Source organism: Cnephaeus nilssonii (genome assembly GCF_951640355.1).
Source record: "Cnephaeus nilssonii genome assembly, chromosome: 19".
Lineage (NCBI taxonomy): Eukaryota > Metazoa > Chordata > Mammalia > Chiroptera > Vespertilionidae > Cnephaeus > Cnephaeus nilssonii.
The window spans coordinates 19,004,722-19,024,109 of record NC_137090.1 but is presented as its reverse complement, the minus strand read 5'-3'; the positions used below and the strand labels follow the sequence as shown (position 1 = coordinate 19,024,109).

General features: G+C 38.0%; 1 protein-coding gene across 4 annotated transcripts in view; it reads left to right on the top strand.

Moving 5' to 3' along the window:
• Positions 1-19,388, top strand: part of DDX42 (DEAD-box helicase 42) — a 31,885-nt gene that overhangs the window by 10,565 nt on the left and 1,932 nt on the right. For 3 of the 4 annotated variants that reach the window (XM_079796970.1, XM_079796971.1, XM_079796972.1), the window contains 14 exons: positions 1,935-1,996; positions 3,364-3,400; positions 4,240-4,389; positions 8,308-8,412; positions 9,796-9,915; positions 11,061-11,237; positions 11,908-12,036; positions 12,726-12,825; positions 13,426-13,473; positions 14,007-14,104; positions 15,023-15,299; positions 16,289-16,515; positions 17,737-17,847; positions 19,071-19,172. In XM_079796970.1, coding sequence (XP_079653096.1) covers positions 1,935-1,996; positions 3,364-3,400; positions 4,240-4,389; positions 8,308-8,412; positions 9,796-9,915; positions 11,061-11,237; positions 11,908-12,036; positions 12,726-12,825; positions 13,426-13,473; positions 14,007-14,104; positions 15,023-15,299; positions 16,289-16,515; positions 17,737-17,847; positions 19,071-19,172 — 1,743 coding nt within the window. The remainder of the gene's footprint in view (positions 1-1,934; positions 1,997-3,363; positions 3,401-4,239; positions 4,390-8,307; positions 8,413-9,795; positions 9,916-11,060; positions 11,238-11,907; positions 12,037-12,725; positions 12,826-13,425; positions 13,474-14,006; positions 14,105-15,022; positions 15,300-16,288; positions 16,516-17,736; positions 17,848-19,070; positions 19,173-19,388) is intronic. The other variant, XM_079796973.1, reaches the window with a different exon arrangement.

Here is a 19,388-nt window from a genome sequence, read left to right as displayed (position 1 = left end):
TTCTGGCTACTCCATAAAATTATTCTTACTTGGCTCTTACGATTTTGCCTTTTGTCCTCCCCCCCCCCCCATTTCTGATTTTTCTTTTTATTTATTATTTATTTACTTATTATTAAGAAAAAACTTAAACATATACAAAAGTATAATAAAAAGCCTCTAACACCTACCAAAACTATTCAGAACATACATGTGCTTTTGCATCATGGTAGCAAGTTAGTAAATATATTAAATGATTCTCTCTAGAAATAAAGGCAATAATGGTTTGTCATATTTGAGATGTATATATATATATATATGTGTGTGTGTGTGTGTGTGTGTATATATATATATATATATATATATATATATATAATCTTCAGATATGGACATTTCTCAAAGGGGTTTATTTCTCATAATTTCTTGAGATATCCTTAGTGATGAATTAGAAGAAAAATCAGCTTTTTATTTTCTAGGTTTAAATTTGATTTTTGGTAGTGCAAGCTGCCATCACCCTTTTTAAGTGGGAGTATCCAAGCATGGCCTAGATTCTCTTGCTTGGCATTTCAAGTAGTTGAAGCAATTTGGAGATTAAATCTTGATCTTGGAGAAAATGTTGTTGCCAAAGTATACTGATCTTCAGTATAAATTTTTCTAGTGATTGAACTCAAGATGAGGATTTTATTTTATTTTGTGAGGTATGATTTATTTTTGTTTTTCTCTTCTCAGTCATGTGAGGATTTATTTTTAGCCAGTGTTTCAAAAAAGGATTTATGTAGGCTTAACAAATATGTTCTATAAGTGTTTGCCAGCCATTTCTTATGTTACATTGTTTATGTCATCTTCACTTTAATTATAGCCTTAAATACAATGGAAAATAATGCAATAACTAATAATAATACAAGAATAAACTATGTTTCACGTGCTCACAACTGTAAACCTACTTTTGCCCCACCCTGTGTATCTTATATGTGGCTCAATCCCTTGAAAAGTAGATTGTGTATAATATTTCTTTTAAAAATAATTTCTCTTTGCCAGGACAACTTGATTAAATAGGATGCCAGGTTTAATACCCTGGCATTTTTTAAATGAAAGAAGTCAGAAAAATTCATGTTGCTTTATAATAAGAAACTTGTGCAGAATGTGTTTAACCTTGGGAAAATTTAATTTTTCTAACCTTGATATTCACACATAAAACAAAGAATTAATTTAGATCAGTGATTATTAATTTTCTTTGTATAAGAATGTGCCTGTGGAAAATGGGAAAACTACATGCATGCACACAAGGATTCTGGAGCAGGGGGTTGAACCCCAGGACTATTGGGGCTCAATCATTCTTTGTTGTAGTGACTGTTCTGTGTATTGTTGGATGTTTAGCAGCATCTGTGGCCTTTATCCACTAGATATTACTAACAACCTCTCCTTCACTCCCCCTCTTGCCCCCAAGTTGGATGATCAGAAATGTCTATAGACATCACCAAAAGTCCACTGGGGACAAAATTGTGACCCTTCTAATCAGTATCAAATTCTAAACTTGGATTGACAGCAACCTTTCCTTAGACAGATCCAGAAATCTGCATTTTTTACTAGCCCCAATGATAATGAGAAGCAAATTTTCTTATGCTGCACCTTGAGAAAGCCTGATTTGCCTAAGCTTAAGGTCTTTTACAGCCACAATTAGTTCATTAACTTTAAAAAGAAAAGGACCAAGCATTTTTACTAATTTTTCTATGCATGCTACAAATTGCAGGTAAAAGTCACGCACATCATGTATAGACAAGGTTTTAGAACATTTGGGTATTTCTCTGGAAAATTGTCAAGATGTAGTTTGCATCCAAATGCAATTGTCAAAATGCATAGCTAAAAGTATGATGGCATTTGTTAGAATCTAAAAATTCTTTGTAAAGAAATTTCCTTTTTTAGTTGCTATGATTGTATACATCCTTTTGTTTCATTAGGATCAGGCAGCAAGAGACATGAAGAGGCTTGAAGAAAAGGACAAGGAAAAGAAAAACGTAAAGTAAGTTGTTTTCTTCTCCCTCACAAAGATTATATAAAAATAAAGTATTGCAACACCTATATCTCCCAAAATTTATAGAGGAAAAATTAAAATACATCAATTCTTAACTTGAAGTTAGCCCTGTATCTTGAATAACATTTCTGCAGATAGTAGAGATTACAAAGGTCTTTAAATTTGCAGTAACTAGAAAGCATTTTTTTGGTAAAATGGTATTTGATGTTTTGTAGTTTTTGTTCATTTTTTTGTTGGTTTTTTGTTTTGTTTTTAGTAAACTCAAGAATGAGTTACAGTTGAAGTTAAGAGAGCATAATTACTAAAGTTTGGGTTCATTGTTCTGAGTTTTGTTCCATAATTAATAAAAAACAGGTTAATGCCTATAGGATTGATTATGAGAAGTAATGGTGATTATGCCATTTTAAAACTATGTATATTATTAATAAATAACAATCTAATTTATTTAAGGAGTTACACCATGCTTTAGCAATGAGTCAGAACTTGAAATACATTATTTTCTGGGAAAATGAGTTCTCCTCTATCCCTTGCTGAATACACTCCTCTTAAAGTTTTTGCTACCAGACAAAAGTAGGCATGGTTGGACTTCTCCCTCTGCTTGGTAATTTGTGCTTCAGGCCCTCTCCAAGGTTCCTGTGCCATATGGAGGTTCAGCCCTCTCTTTGGTGCTTACTGTGTGTTGCATCCTCTTTCAGTAAGCCTACACTGGTGGTGTAGCTTGCCTTGGGAATAGTAAGTGCTCTAGATTAGGCAGAACGTTTGATTGGAAAGAGATGGTTGTGGGACCTAAGCAACCACACTTTCTAAAGCTCCTGATAGAGTCAGCAAAGGGGCCTTTGTCCCCTTCTCTAGGTGAACTGCTTAGGAGTTTTAGTCTCAAACTTACCAAGAGTTGATTTAATTTTTTTCTCTGTCCCCAATTATTCTATAGCTGAATGCAGTTACTCTAGAGCTAGGGGACATTAAGAAAATTGGGACCTATTTTAGTGTACCAAAAGCAGGATTTTTTTAAAATATAAAATGCTTTTCACAATTGCTTGGTGTTTGTTGTATGTGATTGACAAGGCTAGGGTCCTTCTATATATCTTCAGAAGTTTTTTACTCTTTATACCTTGCTAGTAATTGGCGTTTCTAGGGGTACCCTAGCACCCCATTCAAAAGAAATGCAAACTGCAGCATATAGAGTGAAATTACACATATATGATGGATGGATAGTTTGTGCTTATTGCTGCTTTGTTGTTATTAGTGTTGAGAATTCCTGTGCTGTATGGAATTCAACACTAATCTGCTATAAGTATGGAGCTGGGTATGTGGAACATTTGCAGGGAAGTTTGTTTCTCCGCTTGTTTTTCCAGGGGTATTCGAGATGACATTGAAGAGGAAGATGACCAAGTGAGTTCCTATGCAGATTTCTATCTTTTATGTTTACCCCACAAAGTCTACACTGGGGACAAGCTAGAGCTTGCCTTCACTGAAATGGCCATTCCTGATACTCAGCAGGGAATGTCATTTGACTTGCTCCTTTTCTACATGTGTGACCAATTGGTAATACAAAGATTAACATGGCTTTCATCCATGTTGAAGATGGAACTTTTGATCAACTATGACATCAAAAACAAATATGAGCTTTATTCAGCTTGATTTTTTATAATCTAAACTGATGTGTATTCTCATAAATCAAGAAGTAGAATAGCGTGGGATCCACTGAGGCCTCTAGCAACATCCAACCCCTACCTCTTTCTAGGGGTTCTGTTTGTGATTTTTATATTTCAAGATGGAACATTAATGACTGTCCTTTAGTATTTTTTTTTCTCATTGGTCAGTTATGGGATGGTGAGAAGGGAACCAAAGTGAGCAGTAGCCCTTTCCAGGTTTATGACCCTTCTAATCAGTGTCAACTTCTAAACTTGGATTGGTAAAGGCACAGCATGTGTTCCACAGCTCTGGGCAGGGTAGGTAGACACCCCACCCCAGAAACGCTGTGAAACAGACAGATTTGTAAGTCTTCTGTTAAGTTAAATCATTTTGTAGTACTAACTAACTGTTTCACTCATTTCTTCTGATTGTCCCTCCAAGTACTGCTAGTGTTAAAGGAATCATTGCTAGTAAGAGTCTTCTTACTTGGTAGGTATTTAAACTGCAATCATCTGGTACACTGTGTGCACTAATTACAGGAGCAGAAATGTTCCCTGTTGTACTTGGTATGATTATGTTCTTGTGCTTTCCTGCAGGAAGCTTATTTTCGGTACATGGCAGAGAACCCAACTGCTGGTGTGGTTCAAGAGGAAGAGGAAGATAATTTGGAATATGATAGTGATGGAAATCCAATTGCACCTTCCAAAAAAATCATTGATCCTCTTCCTCCCATTGATCATTCAGAGGTATGATGTTTTTTGATGAATTTGATTCTTGTTTCAAGCCAATACAGTTTAGTTTCTTCAGTGTTAAAAATATATGAGTACTCAATATCTGAGTACTCCTGATTTATACTCCTTATGTCATAAGAATATTTGTTCTTTGGGATCTTGCCAGCTCTGCTAAGTGGTTGAAATAAAAAGTGACTGAGTGATTGAGGCTTTATGTTGTCAAAGGTACAGCTGAATTGCTTGTTCACATTCGATTATATGTGAAGAATTTTTTTCAATAAATTGTACTGGTGGTCTGTGAGGTCCGAAAGGTTGGCGACCGCTGTTCTAGACCATCACTTAACCAACCATATTCCCTTCAAAATGGACCCTTAGGCCTGCATTTATTTTTTAATTGCTGCAAACCTTTACTATTTCTCACAGATCTGGAGCAGATAAGAGACTGTTCTTTCAAAGGGGTACCAGGAATTACAGGTTCCTTAAATCAGGAAAAGGAAATGAGGATATCAGTAAATTCACTTGGAAAAAAATCAGTATTTCATTGAGGTTAAATATCAGACTAGATCTTCGATACCCTAGTGATTCTAGATCTAGAATAATGGTTCTCAAGTGTGGTCCAAGGATTCCTGGAACGATCTTTTCAGGGATTCTACAGAGTCAAAGAATTTTCATAATGCTAAGATTTTTGCTTTTTGTTTACTGGGTCAGCATTTGCATCAGTGTTTAAAATCAATGGTAGATAAAACTGCTAATAGCTTAGCATGAATCAACAGTGGTAACTTTAGCCCTGGCTGATTTGCTCAATGGTTAGTGTCGACCCGTGGACTGAAGGGTCGCAGGTTTGATTCCTGGTCGAGGGCACATATCTCTGTTGCAGGCTCAATCTCCAGCCCTGGTCTCTTTCACGTCAATGGTTCTCTCCTCTCACTCTTCCCCACCTTATCCCTTCCACTCTTTCTAAAAAATCAATGGAAAAAATATCTTTGGGTGAGGATTAAAAAAGACAGTGGTACCAACTGTTCTTGTAGTCAATATATTCTTTCTTGCTAGACTATCACAGTTAAAAAAAAAAAAAGCCATCTTCACTTAAGAATATCTTTGAAACAGCCCAGCTGGCGTGGCTCAGTGGTTGAGCATCAACCTATGAACCAAGAGGCCACGGTTCGATTCCCGGTCAGGACATGCCTACGTTGCAGGCTTGAGCCTCAGTGGGGGGGGCATACAGAAGGCAGCCTATTAATGATTATCTCTTATCATTGATGTTTCTACCTCTCTCTCCCTCTCCCTATCTGAAATCAATAAAAATATATTAAAAGAATAAAGCTTTTAGGTGTTTGAGTTGTGAGCTGAACTAGCTGTTTTTCTCATGGAATATTGTTTTCACTTGAGAAAATGAATGGCACTTTAAGGAAAACAATTAAAAGTGTTTATTGCCAAGGACAGAAGCTTAAAACTTTCAAACAAAACTTAGAATTTTGGAAACATATTCATCACAGTGAGCTTGTCAGCTTTTTTATATGTAAAGTCTATTGTAATGAAATCGATGGTAATAACTGTGATTTTAAAAATATCTGTATATAATGAAATTTTACCATTTGAATCACCTGCATACTACCTCAGTAAACCAGTGTTTTCAAAATGGCCAGTGCATGACGTTACAAAATCATGCATGAATAAAGACTCCCATTCAAAGTATATGATAGATTCATTGGTTATAATGTAACAGAATGTAAAAAGTTCATGATATGGTTTCAGATTACGCAGTGAAAATAACCTGTAAGAAATGACCTCTTGTCAAGTTTTAGTATAGAATTGAAGAAGAGTAAAAAATCCACAAGAATCTGAAAGGGCTGTTAATAAATACTTAATTCCTTTTCCAACCACATATCTCTGAGGGGCCAGATTTTTTCCTGGGCTGAAAGCAACATATCACAACAATTTACATGTAGTAGGAACCATTTTCTTTTGTCAGAGATTAAAGAGATTTCTAAAAATGTAAAACAATATTGTCAAAGTTATTTTTGTTAAAGCATTTATGTTAAAGTATAATGGTTTATTATAAATTTTTAAAAATATATTTTTATTGATTTCAGAAAGGAAGAGAGAGAGAGAAATATCAGTGATGAGAGAGAATCATTGATCAGCTACCTCCTGCACCCCTTACACTGGGTATCGAGCCCACAACCTGGGCATGTGCCTTGACCAGGAATCAAACTGTCAATGCTCAACCACTGAGCCATGCTGGTCGGGCTGTTGTTATTTTTTAAATTAATTAATAAATTTTAAAATTTTTTGTTTTAATTTTAACACAGTACATATCAATAGATATAACCCACATAAATGAAAAGTCGTTGTGTTTTTGTTAAGTGTAAAGGGTACCTGAGGCTAAAAAGTTTGAGAACCACTGGTCTAGTCAATTTTCTAAATGTTTCCTTTTGCCTAAATGCTATCACAAAATGCCTTCGTATTTTACATGTGACAGATGAAACGAAATATTTGAACCTGATCTAGGAAGAAGTATCCGTGATAAAGAGTGAAAATCCAGTAAGGAAAAACATACAAGTACTTGAAATAATCGTCTAATAAAAATCTTTGACAAAGTGCTCAAACTTCATCATCCTGGGGTATTCCCAGTTGTTCTTATGTAATGGGTAGTCTGTCAGGAGAGACCAGAAGTAAGGGAAGAATATCCTTTCTACTTAAAAGTAGCTTTCTTCTCATTCTGTTTCTTTATTAATATAAAAATTGACATGTTTATATATAATATTTGTGAACAAAATAAAAATTCTTGCTTTCATGGAGCTTCCATTCTGATAAAGAGAACTAAAGGAAATCGGTAAAGACTCCATTATGTGCAGCAGCATTGTGGGGCTTATAACAAAAGTTCCTGCCTAAAAGTCAAACTGTAAAACTTTTTGTTGATAGTGCTATAGAAAGATAATTAGGCTTTATCCAGAATTATGAAATTTTTGAACACTTAGTAAAGACTTAGATTCTCCTTAAATAAGTTTATTGTAGACATACCATGTTGTCAAAAAGAAAATCATTTAACCAAATTCGTATGTGGTGGTTTGCTTCTGTTTTGTATTATTAGTACAGTAAGCTATGAAGAGTAGCAGAAATTACTTCTTCCCTCCTTGGAATTGGAAATGCTTGGTCATTCCTTTTTTAAAAGTTATGTAAACAGTTCCATGTTGTTAAAAAGAATAGAACTTCCTCTACACACAGATCTGTCCCCAAAGGAAATATTAGAAATATTTTTAAATGCTTAGAGCTAAGTGAGTGAACAGCTTACTCTAAAACATTTAAATGTTATAGGGTGGGCTATTTTCTTTTAAAATCTGAAGCCTTTGGCATTGTAAATTCCTTAGTCTTCATCAAAGTTGTTAAAATATTTTTTATTTTATCTTTATTGTTCAAAATATTACATATGTCCCCTCCCCCCCCCCTTTGACACCCCCTTCATTCTGCCTCCACCCTTCACTCCCCTGAAGTGTATTTTTTAAAAATACTTTTATTGATTTCAGAGAGGAAGGGAGAGGGAGAGAGAAACATCAATGATGGGAATCATTGATCGGCTGCCTCCTGCACGCCCCCTCCTGGGGATCGAGCCCACAATCCAGGTATGTGCCCTTGACCGGAATTGAACCTGGGACCCTTCAGTCTGCAGGCCAATGCTCTATCTACTGAGCCAAACTGGCTAGAGCTGAAATGTGTTCTTAAGAGTCTCTTTAGAAAGCAGGTTGGTGTTTATTTTGAAAATGGGATTAGCTGTACTTTGGGGATGTTTGTCATGAATAAGTGAATTCCTTTGTTCTCTGTCTGGTTTTGGCTTTACTTTGTAATATTTGTAAAAGGTTATTTTGCATTAAAGTCAAACTCACAGGATTGACTCTTGAATTCTAGACTAACTTTGAATAATTGGACCTGCAGATTGACTATCCACCATTTGAAAAAAATTTTTACAATGAGCATGAAGAGATAACAAACCTCACCCCACAGCAGTTAATAGATCTTCGGCATAAGCTCAATCTTCGGGTAAGTTCAACCATTAAGCTAGATATTCTTAATCTTGAATTTCTTTTCTAATGGTCTCTGAACTGTCTTTGGTAGAGTAATAACTATATCCCTTGGGCTCATGTGTCTTGTTTTTATTGTATTAGTCTTCCAGCTCTTTGAGGATAGGATTGTATTCTTCTTGCATGTGACACACATGAATGCTAAATGCGTTCAGTCAGCTCTGTATGTTGTATGGAACAATATGTCATCGCACGCTTAAAATTAATCAGCAAGTATTTCTCCAGCAAATACACTGTTTTGAGAACTGTGTTTGGTGGGCTAGAGACGAAGGGTAGGAGTCACCATCTTCAGAAGAGAAGACAAGACCAGTAGATGTGATCAATACTAAAGTCAGAATATCTCAAAATTAATATACACTTGCTTCTCAAATTACAGCACAGTTGTTTTTTCAATTAGAAGACATTAACACCTTTTAAAAATATGAATGCACTAATTTTACAACAATAGTTTAAATTGCCCACCCAAAAAGTTTAGGTTATACATTGGCCACGTTGTATAGGGTGCTGCTCGATGTTAGTAAAGTGAAACACACACAGATAATACGGTGATATCTACTCTGGTGTGGACAGCTTTCTGGCCTATGCCTTACCAGTTGTTATGTGATGTTTGAACTTCTGTTTTCTGAGAGTGTATATATGTGTGTCTGTTTGCCAAAATTACACCCCCCCAAAAAAAAACAAAAAAAAACACAACAAAAACCTTTTACACAAAATCCTGAGTAGAAATAGATAGCATCACTAAAGGAAGCATTGAAAGGTTATCACTTTGGAATCAACATGGAAATTATAAGCTTCATTCTTTACCTGGGTACAGTATAGTGCTTGACAATGTCTGGACCATCACCGAGTGGAGCATTAACTCTTCAAGCATGACTAAAAATGGAAATGGCGGATATCTTTGTAACCAGTGGGTTACAAGGGCATACCATATTTAGAGCTCATTTGCACTCTTTATTTTATTTTAAGAGCAAGTTTTATTGTTTTCTACCATCTGGCTAATAGTTACGCAAAATGGTAAAAAAATAAAATGACCTTTTTCAATGAATTGAACAATTATTTTTTAATTTCTTAACAGAAAATTTTTATTAAAGAGATGTCTAGGCACTTAATCATTTTAAATCATATGACAGTTATCTCAGGAATATTTATCCTGGTGTTTTTTAATATAAGTTTTTAGATCTGTTATTTTCTTACCTTTTTGAACAGCATATGATTTTGGCTACAGACTTATATTTTCACGTTATATTCGAGCTAAATGCTAGGTACTGGTAAATATTGTTGAACTTGCAGTGCTATTGATTTTGAAGTACAAATCATTCCTGGGAATTGTCTTTACCTCTAGGTCTCTGGTGCTGCACCTCCTAGACCAGGAAGCAGTTTTGCTCATTTTGGGTTTGATGAACAACTTATGCACCAGATTCGGAAATCTGAATACACACAGCCCACTCCAATACAGTGCCAGGTAAGTAAAGCATACTGAAGGGAAAATGAAGTAGAATGATAGTCAATGACTGTGTTTTATTTTACAAACAAGTCAAATCAATAAAACACTAGTTAGTGCAGCCCTGGCCAGTGTGGCTCAGTTGGTTGGAGCATCGTCTTATACATCAAAAGGTGGCAGGTTTGATTCCCCATCAGGGCACATACTCAGGTTGTGGGTTCAAATCCTGATGTTTCTCCCTCTTCCTCTCCCTCTCCCTCAAATCAATTAAAAAACAACAACACAACACTGATTAGTGCAGAACTGAATTGACATGGGTCGAATGTATCCATATATTCCCTCTGTAGCTTCATCTTCAACCTTTGCTTTAAATAAGGGGAGAAGAGGGAAGATATACATGAAATACAAGAGTATAATAAAAAAGATTTATATGTGGCCTGGCCAAAGATTTCTGGTTGAGTGTCATTCTGTGAACCAAAAGGTTGCCAGTTCGATTCCCAGTCAGAACACATAACCAGCTTGCGGGTTCAATCCCTCCCCCCCCCCTCCCCCCCCCCCCCCCCCACCTCAAGGTCAGGGTGTGTACAGAAGGCAACTGATCGGTGTTTTTCTCTCACATCAATATTTCTATACCCCCACCTCCAAGCATGTCCTCGGTTGAGCATAAAATAAAAAATAAAGATTTCTGTGTGGACAAATTTAGTACTGTCAGTGACTAGGATCCCTTTGGCTGTGACCTGAAAATTCTCATCTATTTCACATTTATATATGGGATTTATTCATTCCTACACCAAAATTGAGAATTTTATGTATGTGGATAGGGCAATCTGTACCTTCTTAAGGGGACAAGATCTTAAAAATTTTAGTAACCTACTTATAAATTACAATTTTTTTTATTTCTATATTTTAAGCAAAATGAAGTCATTCATATTTTGTAAATCGTGGCTGATCCACATGAAGAGAATGATAAATATTTCTTTCAAATCAAGAAGTTAGGGGAATGCCATGCATTTTTTGTTATTCCATAGTTAGTATGCATAGCCCAGGATAATTCTGTTCCAGTGAAAATGAATGTCATTAATAGTCATATACTCCTTCCCTAGTATTTCCTTCAGAACATCTTCACAATAGAAGGTTGAAAGTGGATATACTTTCTTTTTCTCTAGGGTGTGCCTGTGGCATTAAGTGGAAGAGACATGATTGGTATTGCCAAAACAGGCAGTGGAAAAACTGCTGCCTTTATCTGGCCCATGCTGATTCATATAATGGACCAGAAGGAACTGGAACCAGGTGATGGACCAATTGCAGTGATTGTGTGTCCTACGAGGGAGCTTTGCCAGCAGGTATGTGCTTTGTATGGAATGCCTCCTTGCAAATGTGAACTAGCAAGGGACCAACCAGTCAAGTGGGTAAAATTACCAGGAAACTTCTTTTTCAATTGTGATAAAATACACATCAAATTTCCCATTTTAACCATTTGTAAATGTACAAGAGAGTGGCATTAAATACATTTACATTGAGCTACCAGGAAACTTTTGGAAAATATTGTTATACTAGGGGCTTGGTGCATGAAATCGTGCACGGGTAGGGTCCCTAGACCTGGCCAGGGATCAGGGCTGATCTGTGGGGCGACTGGTGGGGAGATTGGGGGGCCCCTGCTGGCACCCGCCTTGGCTGGCCTAGGGCCTGCAGGCTGGAGGCAGCTGCTGCATTGAGCATCTACCCCCTGGTGGTCAGTGCATGTCATAGTGACCAGTCATTCCATTGTTTGGTTGATTTGCATATTAGGCTTTTATTATATAGGATAGGATACTTTCTATATAACCAAATACACACTTTTCTTTGAAAAACTTTTTAAGATTTTAAAAAATGCTATGAGAATTGTTTTAAGTATTTTCTAGCATTTTATTTTCTGACATTGTATCGTGTGTGTTTTGTATAACTCCCTTTTTTGTTGTGACAAAGGTTTTTGTCAGAGTTTGTTAATGTGTCATTATGTCCACAACTTTTTAGATCCATGCAGAATGTAAGCGGTTTGGGAAAGCATATAATCTTCGATCAGTGGCCGTGTATGGAGGGGGAAGCATGTGGGAGCAGGCCAAGGCCCTTCAGGAAGGGGCAGAGATTGTTGTGTGTACTCCAGTAAGTATGTCTTGGATTTAATGGCTTCTCGACCTCTCTTTGTATGGAAAAGTGGTTAGTTATTAGAGGGACTTCACCCTAAAATGTGGTAGGGCAGGGTAGAGAACACTCTGGTGAGTGACATGCTATGGCTTTGGTTTAATTTTGATTAATTGACTAAAATAGTCCTATAAGATTCTCTTATCTATATATTAATAGCTACAAATTCCCCTTAATTTAAAATATTTTCTTAAGTTCTCCTAGAAAATGGATGAGGTCACTGAGAGTATCAAGAATCAGAAAGACATTCAAAGTATAGTCAGGCTGTCTAGAAGAGTAGTCTAAACATTAAAGCCCATCAGCAAGGTTTTAAATTAGGTCATTTCAGAATGCCTCACAAAAATTATTCTGGCCATTTTCCTACAATTTAAATCACAATGTAAAGGAAGAATCTAATGGAGTTTTCAAAATTTCTGGGGTTTTTTAAGGCTTTGTCAAGGCTGTCAGACCAGGGTCTGATATAGTCTAAGACATATTAACCTTTTGCACTCGGATGTCGAGTGTGACTCGACACGGTTAGCATCGGTAGCAGCTCGTATGAAAAAAGCAAGCGAGTGCAAAGGGTTAATACTTTTGCCAGGAACACACCTCTAGAAAGTTGTTGTAAATGCCTTTAATTATATTTACTATTCATTTTCTGGTTCTCATAGGGCCGGCTGATTGATCATGTGAAGAAGAAAGCTACCAATCTTCAGAGAGTCTCTTACCTTGTATTTGATGAAGCAGATCGAATGTTTGACATGGGATTTGGTATGCTCTGAATACCAGTGTCTTCTGTCCCTGATCTCATGATACTAGTTTTTCCCATGTCTGGACTTAGCAATTTTTTTTATTTTTTCTTTTCGTGAGAGAAGCTAAAAATATTCCTGGGGAAGGTTAGAAACTATTTTTAGGAGTTCTCTCAGGAAAAGTATGTTAGGTGTGATTGGGTTGAGGACAATTGAAAATGCCTTTGTATATAGGGGGGATATTGGCTTTATGCTTTATTTTTATTCATATGCCTTTGATTGTGGATGTCAAGGTCTGTGTTCTTAGTTGGGTGGATGTCATGTCATTCAAGGCCCTTTGCTCTCCTGTCCTCCTTTACTTAACCTGGCTGTGTGAAAACTCTAACTATCTTTATTGATTGAAACACTACTGGGCCTTCCCCAACTGGGTGGAGGACAAAATGCTTTCTGAGTTTCATACTGAATAATAGATCTAGGAGTTTTAAAGTTTCCTTATTTCTTTCTTTTCCCCCTTAATTCTTATAACCTTTCATATGAAGATTTTTACTAAAATGACTTTTCCAGGCATCCCAAACTGTATTGCAGAGTTATAATATTAATTTTACGTTTCTACTTCTTCCAGAGTACCAGGTGCGATCCATAGCCAGTCATGTCCGTCCTGACAGACAGAGTATGTATGCAGCAGTTTTATTAAGCCACATTTGTACTCAGAATAAGCTCCTCTATTTATTTTATAAGCACTCAGTTGTGGCAGCAAAAATGATCATGTGTGTGTACTGGTGAGAACTGTAAAGGGTGAGATAGTGACTGTTTATCTGAGCTGCACAGGACCTTAGAGGTCATCAGTTATAATTCACTCATTTTTATAGATGATAAATACTAAGGCTGAGAATTGAGTGACTTGCTCCAATTTATACAGTTTTATTGGGTAGAGGCAATGCACAATGCAGATCTGATTTCTGTTAACCATACTTGACAACCCTGTCTTAACAGAAAATTTATAAAAATAGAGTAAGATCAAGCCTTTTTTCCTTAGTGAGTCAGTTTTTTTTGGTTTGCTTTTAACTAAAAGTTCAGGTAGGCTTATTTTTTAACAACTGAATATTTTTTAAAAACAATATTTTAAATGTTAGTAGGAAGCTTAATGGTCATTCAAAAAAGAAGTCATACTGTTTCTTTAACAAAATTTAATTTACCTTTTAGCTCTCTTATTCAGTGCAACTTTTCGGAAAAAGATTGAAAAACTGGCCAGAGACATTCTGATCGACCCTATTCGAGTGGTGCAAGGAGATATTGGAGAGGTAACCTTAGCAGGGCTGGATGGGACCCCAATAGGTTATTTCTCAGATTATGGAGACATGGAACGAATTTCTCACTACTGAGAGGAAAACTATTATGTATTTATGGGTGAGGCAGCATGTTTCAAACTTGCTTTAAATTTAAATATCCAAAGAGAAGGGAAGCCCTGTTGGTTAGAACGTGGTCTCCATATACCACGGTTGTGGGTTTGATTCCCAGCTAGCGCCCATACAAGAACCAACCAATGGATGCATAAATAAGTGCATCCATTTAAAAAAACAAACAAAACACATTTGTGGGGGGAAAAGAAGCAAGCTTTGCCTAGAAGACTATCAGTCAGGATAGAACTGACATTTAAAATGATGGAGGGAGGAGGTCTGCACAGCATGGAGTGGGGGACTTGAACAGCCTGGTGAAAATGAGTTAAGGGTTCTTTTCCTTACCTGTGTGGAAAATTTCTCTGAATTGTGATTTGGAATTCAGTTAAGGCTGCCTTGAGAATTCCTTAAATTGCTTGCCATGTTTATTAAAGTTCTGTGCAGTTAGCATTTTGAAAGTGTTCATTCTTCATTTTTGAGTGCCTTCTGTGTCCGTGGATGAATTCTACTAGGAACAGGGAGTGGGAGGGGCAGAAAAGGAGCTTAATTTATTAAGAATAATCTGAGTAGTAGGCATATAAAAAATATTGCGGTTAGCAGATTAGTTGGTTGGTACATGTACGCATTAGGGGAGATAGAGAGCGCAGTGATTTGAGAAAGGGACCTAAGTTTTGAGTGCACTTGACTTGTGCTGAAGGAAGGCCCAGGAGAAGAAAGATTGTTTAAGGTTCTGCTAGATGCAGGTAGAAAATGTGATGTCTGGTCCTTGTTCAGGTGCCCTGTGGCACAAATGTCACAATCCTCTGTTTCATTTCTTTTCAGGCAAATGAAGATGTGACACAGATTGTGGAAATTCTCCATTCCGGGCCTAGTAAATGGAACTGGCTTACCCGGCGTCTGGTCGAGTTTACCTCTTCAGGGAGTGTCCTCCTGTTTGTTACTAAAAAAGCCAATGCTGAGGAGCTGGCCAATAACCTTAAACAGGAGGATCATAATCTTGGGCTGCTTCATGGGGACATGGATCAGAGTGAAAGAAACAAGGTCATTTCAGACTTTAAGAAAAAGGACATCCCCATCCTGGTGGCCACAGATGTTGCAGGTAGAATATGAATTTCCCCAATAACCTTAGGTTTCTGTGCTGTAAGGGTGCTCTGTCTTGCTATACAAGACCTATAATACCTGATCAAGCTGATGGAGGGTGCTCTGCTGGCCTGGCTGGCCATACCCCATGGAGCCATTTAGAGTACACTGATCATAACCAGGAAGATGTTAATTTCTCAGCCTCGAGGCATATTTGAAGCTGATTTTAATTTTTTATATATTCCTGGTGCAGAGAGAGGCCATGGCAGGTTATTGATGGCAGATGTTATATACCTTACAGTAGGTGGCCCCACATCATAGAATCTACAATAGTGGCATTTGTTCTAGAAGGGTAATTTGTATCTTAGCTCAACAAACCATGCACTTTGCCTAGATAAGAATGGAATCTGGGCCTGACTGCGGTGGCTCAGTGGTTGAGCGTTGACCTATGAACCTGGAGGTCACAGTTTGATTACCAGTCAGGGCATATTCCTGGGTTGCAGGCTCGATCCCCAGTAGGAGGCTTGTAGGAGGCAGCCGATCAATGATTCTCTTCATTGTTGTTTCTATCTCTCTCCATCTCCCGTCCTCTCTGAAATCAATAACGTGTGTGTGTGTGTGTGTGTGTATAATATATATGTATATATATGTATGTATGTATATGTAAAAGAATGGAACCTGGATTCTTAGAGATTTAGCATTTGGGGTTAACTTTGCTTTTTTGTTTGTTTTTTGTTTTTTTTTTTAAATATATTTTTATTGATTTCAGAGAGGGAGGGAGAGAGAGAGAAACATCAATGATGAGAGAGAATAATTGATCGGCTACCTCCTGCATGCCCCCTACTAGGGATCCAGCCACAACCAGGCATGTGCCCTTGACCGGAATTGAACCCAGGACCCTCAGTCCACAGGCTGGTGCTCTATCTACTGAGCCAAACCAGCTAGGGCAGGGTTACTTTAGTTTTTGACTCCTGATGAAGAATAAAAGAATTTGGTTTATTATTTCAGCCCGTGGTCTGGACATTCCTTCAATTAAGACTGTCATTAACTATGATGTGGCTCGAGACATTGATACCCATACTCATAGGATTGGCCGCACAGGACGAGCGGGTGAGAAGGGTGTGGCCTATACCTTGCTAACCCCCAAGGACAGCAATTTTGCTGGTGATCTTGTCCGGAACTTGGAAGGAGCCAATCAACATGTTTCTAAGGAACTCCTAGATCTGGCGATGCAGGTGAGGGGCTGGGGCACACTTCAGGTTGCTCCAAGTTGTAAAACTAAACTAGGTGACCAAATTCCAACAAGCCTGAGGCAGATAACCTAGAAACATGTCAAGAAAGGAGTGGGGGTGGGGAGAATAGTGCTTAGAGGTACTGATTAGTTTTGTAAGGGCATTAAAATTCATCTGGTTACCTTCTCATCCTCTCCTTTCAGCAGCATCTATGTAAGTGTAATTTAAAAGATGGCTTCTTTCCTCCCAAACTGTCTTCTCTTTTGGGGGCTAAAAATGTGTGATGTCTTAAAAAATTATGTATTTAACTATTCCTCATAGACTTAGGTCTCAGATTTTAGACCACACTGATTACCAGTCCAAAATTGAGTGAGCCATTCTACCGAATTAAATCTTAAGTTGTGTTAATACATGCAGTCCCCAAATTACAAATGTGTTCAGAGTACACATTCTGTTAGCAGAGACTTACGTGTTTTTCAGATAGGCCAGCCTATAGCACTGTTACCCATAATGCAGTTGTCATGTGGTCTTGAGAGTAAAGGACCTTTATTACCGAGAGTAGTTTCCTCCCCTTTCCTGGGTGTAGAGAGCCAATCCTAAACTGAAGGTTTGAAGAAGATACATCTCTTTCTATGCCTCAGGCTTCCTGTGCTCTCACACCGATCAGCTTCTCATCACCTTTGCCAAGCTTGCCCTGCCTCTCAAGAACTTTGGCATGTGTCAGCCAAAGCTCTAACCTCCCCCAGAGATGTTTGCATTCTGAGAGAATGTGAATAAATCTGATTAGTAGTATTCTGGCAGTGATCAAGTTCAGTGAAAACTTTTAGGTCCTATGGGTAAATAACATTTTATTTTTATTTATGTGACTACCAGTCTGGCCTAGAACCCAGTAATTCTTTAAAAGCTCTGAATTTTTATGTCCAGTGGTATGTATAGATAAATTGAAAAATAGAAAATAAATTCACTTTCCTCAAGGAAGTTAGAAGTGGCCGGCGTAACCAATCACTTCACTTCTTGGAAAAGGAGCAATAAAGGAAGCCTGAGATGAGGATCTGAGCCTCCTGACAAATTGGTGGATTAAACTACCTAAAGGAAGTGAATCTGGTTCTTGGCTAAAGATGAAGCAGAAAGTTCTTCCCTCCCACTTAGTTTCCTCTTCCATCTTATCCTTTCTCTGGCCCCTTCTCCCTACCCTGGCTTAACCTTAAATTGTGTTCAATGCAGAATGCCTGGTTTCGGAAGTCCCGCTTCAAAGGAGGGAAAGGCAAAAAGCTGAACATTGGTGGAGGAGGCCTGGGCTACAGGGAGCGGCCTGGGCTAGGCTCTGAGAACACGGTGAGTCCATACTACAATAGTGCCCTTAACATGTTAAGTGCCTTGTCAATCACCGGTGACTGACACTATACTTTCCGTCTGGAAAACAAAACAGGTTGGGCACTTAACGTGTTAAGGCTGGTCCTGAGTCCTGAGTAACGGTAGGACTATTCTCTACCTGAGAAAACCTCAGTGAGTTCAGAACCCTGTCTGGAAGGAAGCTTGTGTTTAATTTGCTGGCTTACCTCTATGTTAATGCTGGTTCTTAGTGTTGTGACTTCTATTGAAGAAGGACCTTGATGTGCTCAGGAAATCAGTCTAGGTTAGCAGTGGTTCCTGGACTAGCAGTAAATGTAGACTCATGCCCCACCGCAAACCTGGTGAATCAGAAACTCTGGATGTGGGACCCCACAGTCTTGTTTTCCCAACACTGGCCTAGATAGAGCCTGCTGCTAGACATTGCCACAAGGTCGCTGTGTAGATTCTAGTTGTATCTTGTAACTAACTCAGGAATGATTTCTACATTCTCTGGGAAATTTCATCAGAGAGAGGAGAGAGAGCTTTTCTCAAAAATCAGGTAACAAAAGCTCTCCGTGACGCGCTGTTTTAACTGCCTATTTTCTGTTACTCTGATTCCTAAGCCAAGTCTACCTTTCTGGATCATCATAGTTATCGTGGTGTCTTTGATAAGTAATCTGTTCCCACATTACAGTCACGATGCGGATGATGCAGATAAGAATGATAGCTAATACTGAGCACTTACTATATGCCAGGTCCATTCCAAGCAGGCATGCATATGAACTCAGTCTTCTCAGCCACTAGTAAGAGTGAGTACAGAGATAAAACAGAGGCACCCAAGGTTATACACACTGGTAAGTGACAAAGCTGAGGTTCAGACTCAAGGGTCTGGATTCAATACTGCCTTGTGGCCTTTCCATCTTTATAATTTTTACATAATTACATAAACATGTTCATGTTTGTATATAAATAATGCCACATAGTCGGCTTTGGGCATAATCTGATCTCATTTCTGATTATTTAGGATTAATTTCCAGAAATAGAAATACTAGGTTGAAAGGCATAGTGTTTCTAAATTATTCTTCATCACCACACCTTTTCTCACAAAACATAACTTCCTAAAAAAAATCCTGTTCCCTTTCCCACTCGTTTTCAGTATGTTGAGTCCTAGTCTATAGCAGGGGCTTTCCTACTGAGTCCATTCTTACGGTGTGCTTATTTTTTAGGATCGAGGAAATAACAACAATGTAATGAGCAACTATGAGGCCTACAAGCCCTCCACAGGAGCCATGGGAGATCGGCTGACGGCAATGAAAGCGGCTTTCCAGGTAGGAGATCAGCATTTAGTTAAAAGAGCTTCAGCAGTAATTCTTGGGCAATGACGAGGGGGATAGTCTTGAGATGTAGCTCGGTTTGTGTGCTGGATACTGGATTTAGGACCTCTCACTGTTTTCCATTTTGAACATAAACTGTAGCTAACCTAGAGATGCAGGTGTTGAGGCTACAGAAACCCCTCTTGCTGTCATCTACCTCAGGCACGCTGA